This window comes from Zingiber officinale, chromosome 6B (assembly GCF_018446385.1).
Source record: "Zingiber officinale cultivar Zhangliang chromosome 6B, Zo_v1.1, whole genome shotgun sequence".
Taxonomy (NCBI): Eukaryota; Viridiplantae; Streptophyta; class Magnoliopsida; order Zingiberales; family Zingiberaceae; genus Zingiber; species Zingiber officinale.
The window spans coordinates 47,430,300-47,442,480 of NC_055996.1; the positions used below are offsets into that span (position 1 = coordinate 47,430,300).

Consider the following 12,181-nt stretch of genomic DNA (forward strand, 5'->3'; position numbering starts at 1 on the left):
TCAAAGGGAGGAGCTTGAGAAGCTGTTGACCATCCGATCTTCTCATTGGCTTGAGAAGATCGTAGTAGGGCCATGACTAATCACAAATAATTTAATTAATTGCTTGTGTGTGTATGTGTGATGCATGCTAGTAAAGTAGTTAATTAGCGCCTTAACGATTAGATTAGATCTAAATCGTGTACAAGATGCACCCTACGATTAGATTAGATCTCAATCGCGTCAACTCTAAAATGCCTACCATGTCGTTATACCTATCACTACCTCGATCACATGTGTTATTGAATCTTCCAAAGCAGAGCAACACATATTATCTTGGTAGGGTACGGAGGGACAATCTTGGTCCCGCCTATCAACGCATGGGTTAGTACAACTCAATTAGATTGAGTAACTAGTTAACTCAATTAGATCGAGTTTAACTATAGGCATTCTTCCAACGGTTGGAAAGATAGGTAATAAATCACATTTATATTAATTCTTGGGTGTGTTAGCGAAAGCTAACTCAAGTTTTAATATAACTGCGGATAATGATCCTATAAACAAGAGTTGCATAAAAATGTAATTGGTAAATCGTTACCTACCGATCATACTAAATCTTGGGCGTATTAGCCAAATCTAACTCAAGGCATAGTATGATGTGGATCTTGTCCCACTTGAATTATAGAATTCAGTGGGAGCATCATTTAGTTAAAGACCTAATTAAATGATTAAAAGAATATGATGTTTATTTATTTTTTGTATTTTTCTGTTGTAAATAACCATGACGTCAAACACGAACACCTTCTCTCTGCGTTCTGTCCTTGACAAGGACAAGCTCAACGGAGCAAATTTCCTGGACTGGTACAGGAATCTGAGAATAATTCTCACCCAAGAACGTAAACTGTACGTTCTGGAGCATCCCATTCCGAAGGCTCCTCCTGCCACTTCCACGCGAGTTGACCGAGATGCTTACAAGAAGCATCAAGATGACACATTAGATGTGCCCTGTCTTATTCTCGCGACCATGAACTCCTAGCTTCAGAAGCAACACGAGTTAATGGGCGCTTATGATATGGTTGAACATCTTCGTCAACTATATCAAGGACAAGCGCGACATGAGAGATTTGAGATCTCAAGGGCACTATTTCAGTGCAAGATGTCAGATGGGGCTCCCGTAGGCCCATATGTACTCAAAATGATTAGGTACATAGAAAACCTACAGAGGTTGGGATTCCTACTTGGCCAAGAGCTGGCCACTGACCTGATCTTGCAGTCCTTGCCGGATAGCTATAGTCAATTCGTTCTAAACTACAACATGAACGAAATTGACAAGCTACTGCCGAGCTGCTTAGCATGTTGAGAACTGCTGAGCTAAACCTTAAGAAGGTTAAGCCCCACTCTGTTCTGATGGTTCAGAAACACAAGGGCAAGGGAAAGCCCAAAGGCAAGGGAAAGTCCCAAGCCAAGGGCAAAGGCAAGGCACTGAAGCCTAAAGGAGGGGTCACCAAGGATGCTGCCTGTTTCCACTGGGTCAGACCGGGCACTGGAAGAGGAACTGCAAGGTGTACCTGGAAGATCTTAAGAAGAAGCGAAGTGAGACTTCCACTTCAGGTATATATGTTATAGAAGTCAATCTATCTATTTCTTCATCATGGGTATTAGATACCGGATGTGCTTCTCACATTTGTACTAATGTGCAGGCGTTGAGAAATAGCAGGGCATTGGCGAAGGACGAGGTGGACCTACGAGTAGGCAATGGAGCAAGGGTTGCTGCTGTTGCTGTAGGAACTTATCATCTATCTCTGCCCTCTAGGCTTGTATTAGAATTAGATGAATGTTGTTATATGCCTGCTTTAACTAAGAACATAATTTCAGTTTCTTGTTTGGACAAGAAAGGTTTCTCTTTTATAATAAAGGACAAATGTTGTTCAGTTTATTTAAAAGATATGTTCTAATGTAGTGCACCTCTGATGAATGGACTATACATTCTAGACGTTGAAAGTCCTATCTATAACATAAATACCAAGAGGTTCAAGTCAATTGACATGAACCAAACCTATCTCTGGCACTGTCGCTTAGGTCATATAAATGACAAGCGCTTATCCCAGCTCCATAAGGATGGTTTGCTGGACTCATTTGATTTTGAAACTTATGAGATGTGCGAGTCATGCCTACTAGGCAAGATGACCAAGACTCCCTTTAGTGGGCACAACGAAAGAGCAACTGATTTGTTAGGACTTTTAAATAGTGATGTATGTGGCCCTTTCAATGTCACTGCTAGAGGTGGTTATAGGTACTTCATCACATTTACTGATGACTTCAGTAGATATGGTTATATGTACTTGATAACACATAAGTCTGAATCCTTTGAAAAGTTCAAAGAATTCAAGAATGAAGTACAGAACCAGCTTGGTAAAAGTATTAAGATACTTCGATCAGATCGAGGCGGAGAATACCTTATCCATGAGTTTCATGACTATCTAGCTGAGTGTGGGATTCTATACCAACTCACTCCTCCTGGAACACCACAGTGGAATGGTGTATCCGAAAGGAGGAATCGTACCCTATTAGATATGGTATGGTCTATGATGAGTCACACATATCTTCCTATATTTCTTTGGGGCTATGTTCTAGACACGGCAGCTTTTATACTCAACCGAGTTCCATCCAAGGTCGTGATAAAGACACCATATAGAATATGGACTGGGAGAGATGCCCAGGTGTCTTTTATGAGGATTTGGGGTTGTGAGGCTTACGTTCGACGTCAAGTCTTAGACAAATTAGGACCCAAATCTGACAAGTGCTACTTTATTGGATATTCCACGGAAACTAAGGGATATTACTTCTACATTCCCAGTCAGCACAAGGTAGTTGTGGCAAAGACTGGGGTCTTTCTTGAAAGGGACTTTGTTTCTAGAAAGACTAGTGGGAGTACGTTCGATCTTGAAGAAGTTCAAGATGTGGACTATAGCACTGAAGCCTCGATGGAAGTTGAACTGGAACCACAAAGTGTTGTGGATGATGTTGTTCCACGAAGAGTTGAGGAACAACAACCAGTTCAAGTAGACATACCTCTTCGCGGGTCTGATAGGGTAAGTCATCAGCCTGAGAGATACTCATTTCTCTTGTCTGACCATGATGACGTTGTGCTCATAGAGGATGAGCCTAACACCTATCAGGAAGCTGTGATGAGACCAGATTCTGAGAAATGGCTAGAGGCCATGAGATCCGAGATGAAATCCATGTACACTAACCAAGTATGGACTTTGGTTGATCCACCTGAAGGGGTAAAACTCATAGGGTGTAAGTGGGTCTTTAAGAGAAAGACTGACATGGATGGACTTATCTATAAGGGTCGCTTGGTAGCTAAAGGTTTCAAGCAAATTCATGGTATTGACTATGATGAAACCTTTTCTCCAGTAGCGATGTTTAAGTCCATTCGGATCATGCTTGCTATTGCAGCATACCATGACTATGAGATATGGCAGATGGATGTCAAAACCGCGTTTCTGAATGGAAACCTACTTGAGGATGTGTACATGACACAACCTGAGGGTTTTGTAGATTCACAGCATACTGGCAGAGTATGCAAGCTGCATAGGTCCATTTATGGACTAAAGCAAGCTTCTCGGAGCTGGAATTTTCGATTCGATGATGCAATCAAATAGTTTGGTTTATCAAGAATGAAGATGAACCTTGTGTCTACAAGAAGGTTGTAGGGGACATAGTTGTCTTCCTCATATTGTATGTGGATGACATACTACTCATTGGGAAAGACATCCCTTTGCTACAGTCTGTCAAGACTTGGCTAGGGACATGTTTCTCAATGAAAGACTTAGGTGAAGCATCCCACATTCTAGGGATACAGATCTATAGAGATAGATCTAAGAGATTACTTAGCCTAAGTCAGAGTACATATATTGACAAGGTACTCCTTCGATTTTCCATGCAAAACTCCAAGAAGGAATTTCTGCCGATGTCACATGGTGTGAGTCTTTCGAAGACTCAAGGTCTCTCTTCTAGAGAGGAGAGAGACCGCATGGATCAGATCCCTTATGCCTCAGCCATAGGATCTGTCATGTACACCATGCTATGTACTCGACCTAATGTCTCGTATGCTTTGAGCATGATGAGCAGATACCAGTCAGATCCTAGTGAAAGTCACTGGATAACGGTCAAGAATATTCTTAAGTACTTAAGAAGGACTAAAGAATATTTCTTGATATATGGAGGCGATTACGAGCTAGCTGTAAAGGGTTACAGTGATGCCAGCTTCCAGACCGACCAGGATGATTATCGATCGCAGTCAGGGTTCATGTTTTGCATAAATGGTGGTGCTGTGAGTTGGAAGAGTTCGAAGCAGGACACAGTAGCAGATTCTACGACAGAGGCTGAGTACATTGCTGCATCAGAGATAGCAAAGGAGGCAGTTTGGATCCACAAGTTCATCACTGAACTTGGGGTGGCTCCTAGTATCGCTGACCCTATTGAGCTATATTGTGACAACAATGGAGCTATAGCACAGGCTAAGGAACCTCGCTCATACCAGTGGACCAAATGCATACTACGGCGCTTCCATCTCATTCGAGAGATTATCGAGAGAGGAGATGTGAAGATTTGCAGAGTACCTACAGAGGCTAACATCGTAGATCCCTTGACCAAGGCTTTGACACAGAGGAAGCATGATGGTCACACTAGGTCATTGGGGCTTAAAGCCTACACTGATTGGCACTAGTGCTAGTGGGAGATTGTTAGTTAGAGCCCTAGAGCCAATCATTTGATGATTGTTGTATGGACTCATTGTATCATATTCTTATATAAAAAGGCATTTGTTGTTTTTGGTTATTATGCTTACTTATATTGGTGCCAAATAAACTAAGTATAATAGCGTCCTTGAGTAGAGGGTTCTTGCCTATATCAATCGGTTAGTTGAACCGATAGTGAGATGATATAGGGAACACTACTCTTAATCATTCCTAGTCGAGTATTAACATTCAGGGACAATGTTAATGCGACGAGACTAGCATGTAGGTCAACTCGATGACTTGATCTCACAAGTCATGGATATAGAGATATCAAGTTGACACATGGGTATGCATTGGAGAATGTATACTGAATGACCCGCCATGAGAAAGTATCATGGATCGTTATATGAGTGTCATATACTTTCTCATGTGGCTATTAGTATGACTATTAGTCCTTAGACCTGAAGTCACCATGGATCCCTACATAAGGAGTTATGTACTTTAGTTTCGTCAAACGTCACCCGTAACTGGGTGGACTATAAAGGCGATTACTAGGTATATAACGAATTATGTAGAGGGATGTGAGTGATGTAGATGGGATCTATCCCTCCCATATGACGGGAGCGACATCGGTATTCTTGATAGAGTGAGACCACTAAGTGCATGGCCATGCCCAAATGAGTCAACATTAGATGTTGAGCTTATTTGATTGAGTGAGTCTACTTGGAGTTCAAGATTTAGATTGATTAGAGGATTACACGGTCTATGCCTCACATTGCTCAATCTAGATGTCTTGGATAGAAGGACACTTGTCATATATTGTGAGGAGTCACAATTAGTAGTCACAAGGTGATGTTGGATCTCAACATTCTTGTAACTTGGGTAGTAATGTTGTGTTGCTAGATACCGCTCATTACTTATGCTTCTAAATAGGTTTAGGAGCATTGCCAACGTTACAAGAACCTATAGGGTCACACACAAAGGGTAATTAGATGGAGATTAGGTTCATTTGATGAACCTAAATGATTAGGTTCATATGATGAACCAAATTGGATTAAGAATAATCCAAATTGAGCTAATTGAGTTGGACTCAATTTGGTTCATGTGTTAAGTGAGTCTAATTTGGACTTAGACTCATTTAATTAATTTAATTCAATGAATAGAGATTCATTAAATTAAAATTGACTTGAACCAATGGTTAGATTAGATCAACCAAGGGAGAGAAGTGGTCAAGTTTGACTTGACTCAAGTAGGAAGATGAAGAGTCAAGTTTTGACTTGACTTTGACTTGACCAATGCCACATCATCAAGGCTTCTTCATTTGGTCAAGTTTGACTTGACCAAATGCCACCTCATGGAGGAGATCAAGAGACTTGACTCTTGATATTCCATGGGGGTTACAAGCCTTGAAGTGGCCGGCCACTTTTAGTGTTGAATGAGATTGATTTTTTCATTCAAGACATTTATTCCATCTTCTTCCTCTTGCTCTCAATTTTGTTCTCCCTCTCCTCTCTTGGCCAAACACTTCATAGGTGCAAGCACACCTTTTGTTTGACCTCTCCATCTCTTGCTTGTGTGGATACATATAGAGAAGTGTCTACTTTGACACTTTCGAGATCCGGCGAACCGAGGACTAGCGGGATTGCGAAGGGCTTTGCATCAAGGGTAAAATTCCTTCTCCTAGTGTAGATCTAGGCTTTAGTAAACTCGTACATGAAATTTTGTTTTATAAACTTCGCACGGATCCAGTGGCATGGGAGATTCGGGGTTTCCGCAACGTGAAAAAGTAGTTTTTGCGGCCCGAAAATCCTAACACGCATATAGTGTGGTTTTAGCCCTGTTCGTGCGTTCACTTAATCTTCTCTTTTTGATTTCATTTTTTCTTTCTTTAGGTAGTGTTTGGTTGTGTGATAGGATTACTGAGGGATTATAAATTTGCATGATAGTAATCTTTTAATGAGGATATTTAGTAAACTAGGATAAAATTATTTTTGTTTGGTATGATTTTTATGGTAAGGATAAAATTACGGATTATTAATTATATGACTAAAATATCCCTAGTATTAATAATTTTTAGAGCAAGGAAAGCACCAAAGCAAGGGTAAAAACATCCTTTTAACTAGTTATCAGGTTTACTGATCAATATGGGATTATTAATACCTTCTTCGAAGTGGGATTGATTTTCCAGCTACTACAGTATTTTAATCAGGCTATGTAGTTATCATTGATTTTTTTAAAAACCAGTCAAATATGAATTTAAATTGTAATCCTATTTTAATCCTCCATATCAAACAGGCCCTTAGTTGATTATTTTTCTTTGGTTGGAAAAACAATTGTGGCCACTCGGTGCTTTATTACTTCAGTAGGTCAAAAGTATAGTTTGTATTCTGTAAGTCAGCAGATACCATTTAGTGAATCATAATACATGCTGTAAATAAAGAATTTTTATGTAGTGTGGACAAGGAATTGATAGGAATTACCAAATTATTAATGAAGGGATATTTATAAAATTGTATGATAGTATGGGGATTTTTAGCTGGTAAAGGTTATAGTAAAACTTTTTGGTATTCGTCCAAGACTTGCTGGTGCTTTCAGTTCATACTTTTATCTTTAAGCAATCATCTCTTTGTTATCTAAGTGGAGTATTAATTGAAATATCTTTTTCATTCTTTTTAGTGTCTTTAATGCTACATGGGTTAGTTTTTTATGAGTTAAATTAGCATATTTCAGATGAAGAAACTTTATTTTGGATGATTTGAAATTATTTTTAAGATACTCGGTTACATTGACCCATTTGAGGTACTATGTTTTTTCTCGTATTGATAAATATATTCTAGTATAATTGATTAGAATAATTTTGTGTTGTTGGTTGTACTACTAATTTAATGTATCCTATCTTTATAACTATTTTGAAAGATTTGACTCATTGTTGGTTGTTTAGTTGTACGAAATATGGACAAAGATTGAATGTCAAAGAATAGGTTATCACATGAATATGAGATTAGGGTAGAGTCTTTCTTGCACTTTGCAACTTAAAGCACTAATGATCAGAATGCAATACCTTTCCCATGTGTACACTACAACAAAAATCCTCATAGACATTAGTGGAACAACAACAGTTTTAAGCAAAAACCGATGTCTTTGAGTATTTTATACCGGTTTTTCCAAAAACAGGTATCTATGAGCGCAAATTTTCGCTCATAGACATCGGTTTTTTTAGCCGATGTCTATGAGCGCCTTTTGTTCATTAATAGACACCGATTTTAACCGCGGTTATTTAAAACCCGGTGTCTATGAACCAAAATTCTGGCGGACTTTCTTAGCGCGCTTTCTTTTGGGCTTCTGCTCGCCCACCATAAATCGAAACCCTAATCCTCCGCACCCTCCTTTTAGGAGTTACCATTTGAAAGACGAGCAATGGATCTCTCGACGGCGATGTGGACGGCGGCAGTCATCGGCGTTGTCGCGGTCTACTAGTTCGTGTGGGTGATGGGCTCGGTGGAAGTGAAAGGGAAGCGGACAGTGAACCTTAAGATGAGATCGATCATGCGGGATAAGGTGCAGGACAAGTACAAGCAGTATTGGTCCTTCTTTCTCCGCTCCAAGGAGGGCATCGCCCCCCGCCGCGTCCGACGACGATAACGTCCCTACCTTCGTCGACACCTTCTACAACCTCGTCACAGACATCTATGAGTGGGGATGGGGGCAGTCCTTCCACTTCTCGCCCTCACTTCCTGGCCGCTCCTACTGGGAAGCCACACGGATCCACGAGGAGCCCGCCGCTGTTATGATAGATGGGGATCTCATCTTTCAGATCGTCCAGAGTCAGCAATGGCAGCACCTCGTCATCCACTTCATGTATCTCAAAAACAGGGGCATACCTACTCAGTCTCAGTTCCTTGAGCCATGACCGCACTCCGCCATCCTCTTCAGAATGGCAAAACCCGTTCGGGTCAATCCATTCTACCCCCATCCATATCTGAAGGGGCTTCCCCTTCCGCAACAGGACCAGTGCCCCTACTATCCGAAACCCTAACCCTTCCCCTGGTCCTCCTGCGAGATGGGCTATCAGACCCTTCCGTAAACCCATCATTTGCAGCATCCTCTCCGCCACCAGTTTTGAAATCTGCGTCTTCCATGCCTTCATCCGCCTTCAAGACCCAGTTTGATCGAACCCGCCTTGCACCCCGCCACGGCTTCGGATCATGCCGGACCTTAATTACTCCCGACACGAGCGAGTCGAGGCTATCGTTGACAGAGAGGAGAACTCCGTCGTTGGGCAGAGTCGGAAGCAGAGGAGGGAGGGTGCCCGGCCCGTCATCACCGCGAGAGTCAAGTTTGGCAGCAATTTGACGAGTCTTGGAAGGCAGTCTATGGTGGAAAACATGGGGCTTGGCGTGATATCCGGGAGCTGAAAGCTTCCACTGTTTAGGCCGCTGCATTAGGGGATCCGAGGGAATGGCAGCAGGCTGGTCGCCAATCTCCCCAAGGCGCACGCTAGGGCGACACTGCCGCTTGGTACCGGGTAAAGGCGCGGCCAGTACATCAATCAGCTTGGTCGCGCCGCCATTGGACGGTGGCTCCGGCAGTTGGAGATCCTCCATCGAATTGAACGTCGGGCACTCCATTGCTGTCCGTTCGTCCTTCTCCATCCCAAGCTCTTCGCTCAAGTTCTGACCTTTTTCCTTAGCACTCCCATCATCCCTGATTCGCTTCGTGCCATTCTTTGCTGCAGATCGTAGATGCCCATCCGGAGTTGGAGTTGTTCGTGGGAATGGATATGGATGCTTCAATCCATGACCAGGCCCGGGCTCGGATAGAGAAGCTCTTGGCCGTGGATTCGCGCGGCAGCAAGTTGAAAGCTTACACTCATGTCAGAAACTTCAAGTACATCAAGTCGGTGCTTGGCGGCGTCGATGAGAACCTGCTTGACGTTGGGGTGAACGACATCTTGATGGACCTTGGAATCTCATCCATGCAGGTTATTGTTCAGTTGCACTTCTCATGTTTGATGAATTGTCGAAAAGAACTTACTTTGAATCTAATAAGTTGGTAAGCTATTTAAAAGGTGGATGACTCTAAGGGGATTTAGTGTGCAAGGTGATGGACCTTTGGATATGCGCATGAATCCTCAGGTTGGAGTTCTTAGATGAACTATTTTACTTTGATTATTGAATTAGGATATAAGGCAGTGTGAGTTTTTCACCCCTACAATAAAGTAGAATGAATGTGATTTATTCAGTAGGTTACTTGCCTAATTACTACTTGCCTGTAGGAAAACTAAATCAGCGATTAAAGGTGATTAATCATCTCTAGTTTAAGCCATTTTGTTCTCCAAAGAAAGTATCTTTCTTCTAGTGCTCTGTCATGAAAATGAAACATTTAATAAGAGTGTTGATGCAGGCAAGTTTGACAGCTGAAGAGATATTGAATTCTTGGCCTGCTGCGGAAGTGGGAAAGGTACTACGTGAATATGGAGAAGAAAGCAATTGGCAATTTATTCAGAATCAAATTGTTGAAGCTCGTGCACAAGGGGGATTGCATACTACAGATTAACTTGTGCATCTTGTGAGAAGAGCATCATCCAAGTCAGGAGGTATGGTTTTCCACTGACCGAACACACTTGTTTTCTCGCTCACTCAACACTGCAACCTCTTTGGTATCAACTAATGAGAAGAACCATCTTTATTAAAGATAGCAGAGTGTTGTTTCTTGGAAAGATTTGTTTAGCATGTTTGTTTAGAGTTTGGCTAGGCCATGACTCAATACTAATCTTAATTTGATTGTTTAAATGTTGGGCTCCTATTTCATAGCAAAAGGTTCATTTTGTGACTCGAAACTAAGTTTTTTTTTATTGTTTAAGTGTATTTTCTGAATTTTGAGAACCAATATTTTTTTGTACATCTACCATCAAGTATGACCCTACTTTATTAGATGCTATCATGTTTCTTTTTTTGCTTCAATTGACAATATGGTGGTTCGCAGAATCTGGAGTGTGGACAATCTGTTAAGGTTGTCTTTAATCAGATTTCGATTGTGCTACTAGAGATTCATAAATGAATATTTGTCAATCTAATCAGCTGGTTTGGCTGAAGAATAAGATCAGTAATAGCCAACCAAAGTCTAGTAAAAATACCCTCAAAAGTAACTAGAGTGGCCGAAAAGAGGGAATTAGAATTGGAGAAAGAGATGAAGATTATTAAGGATATCAATGTATATATTAGTCTCTTTCTCTCTTTCCTAACAACTTAGCTTTTAGGATAAATAGTCAGCCAATCAAATTTGAGAGAAAAAGAGAGGAGAACCTTCACTAGTGCAATTGGCGATCATGCACCACTCTTGTTGTCCGCTGTGCTGTAAGGCAAAGTTGACGGATGTAAGTGAGACATGTTAGGATCTTTATGTTCTTGAATTTGGGATCGTTTCCAAGGTTTTTCTGAAGTAAAATTGCTGCTTAGGATCTCAGCGTCCTATCATAATCGATGTTTTTGAGTTTTGTGACCTAGTGCCCTATGATTACAGTAATTGGCTAGTTTGCATCAAGAAAATTCCTTGCTCTTGATAAGAAAGAAGACCATTAAATATCTTCATGATTGTGAATACTTCATTACTTGCAAATTAACCAGATATACACTTTTCAGTTGATCTGTTACAGTAAAAGCCAGTAATAGAAACTACTTAACCATCCAAATCTCCTGTACAGAGATTTAGACCTCCATATTCATGCACATGGCTAACTGTACTGATGATGCAACATAGAAACAGGTAATTTGCTACAGTTCCACTTAATTAACACTTTCACTGCATATCAACCCACCTTGTGTTTGCCTGCTTCATTGATTGCGTGGTGATGGTGAATTTTATAGCTTTTGCTCCTTATTGTATTATGTCTATTAGCCATGTGTATACAAAGGGCACAGTTGCATTCTTGCTTATGAGATTTGGAAGATAGCATCAGAGGATAGTACAATAAATAGTATATCTCTTCATTTTCTTGTTAACTATGAACATTTTCTTTGTTCTTCTATGCTTCCTTCACTGGATTTGTTGTGTAGTCATATTTCTTTGTTCAACCATTATCACGCCTAGTAATTTGTTGTATGATGCTGTCGGTTCTTATCAATCTCTACACTTTAATTAGAAGGAGCAAATTATCTATGTTATATTCTAAGCAGCATATACTAAGTGTCATATATGAAAGTTTTAGATTTTACAATGATTTTTTTGTGCTAAATTGCATATGTATATGTGCATCGGTGTGTATGCGGATGCGCGCAATTATCCTTCAATGAATTAAGCATTATGAACAATAGTCTTCCACAACAGCCTTTAAAAACTCAGTAGTCTATTTTATTTGATACATGTACACATTTGTTTTAGTTATTTGACATATGATGGATTATTGGGTCCTGATCATGAATTAACTTTATATAAAGTATTGTAGATTATCTTTGTTGCAA

The 12,181-nt window shown here is 40.6% G+C and overlaps 1 protein-coding gene and 1 pseudogene across 1 annotated transcript; one reads left to right on the top strand and one right to left on the bottom strand.

The window, feature by feature from the left end:
* The window catches only part of LOC121990954, a 76,833-nt pseudogene extending 68,908 nt beyond the window's left edge, over window positions 1-7,925 (top strand).
* A 749-nt stretch (window positions 7,926-8,674) lies between these two features.
* LOC121990955 lies at window positions 8,675-9,373 on the bottom strand. The gene has a single exon (XM_042544996.1). It carries the CDS (start codon window positions 9,371-9,373, stop codon window positions 8,675-8,677), a length of 699 nt encoding a protein of 232 aa, XP_042400930.1.
* Window positions 9,374-12,181: the final 2,808 nt, after the last annotated feature.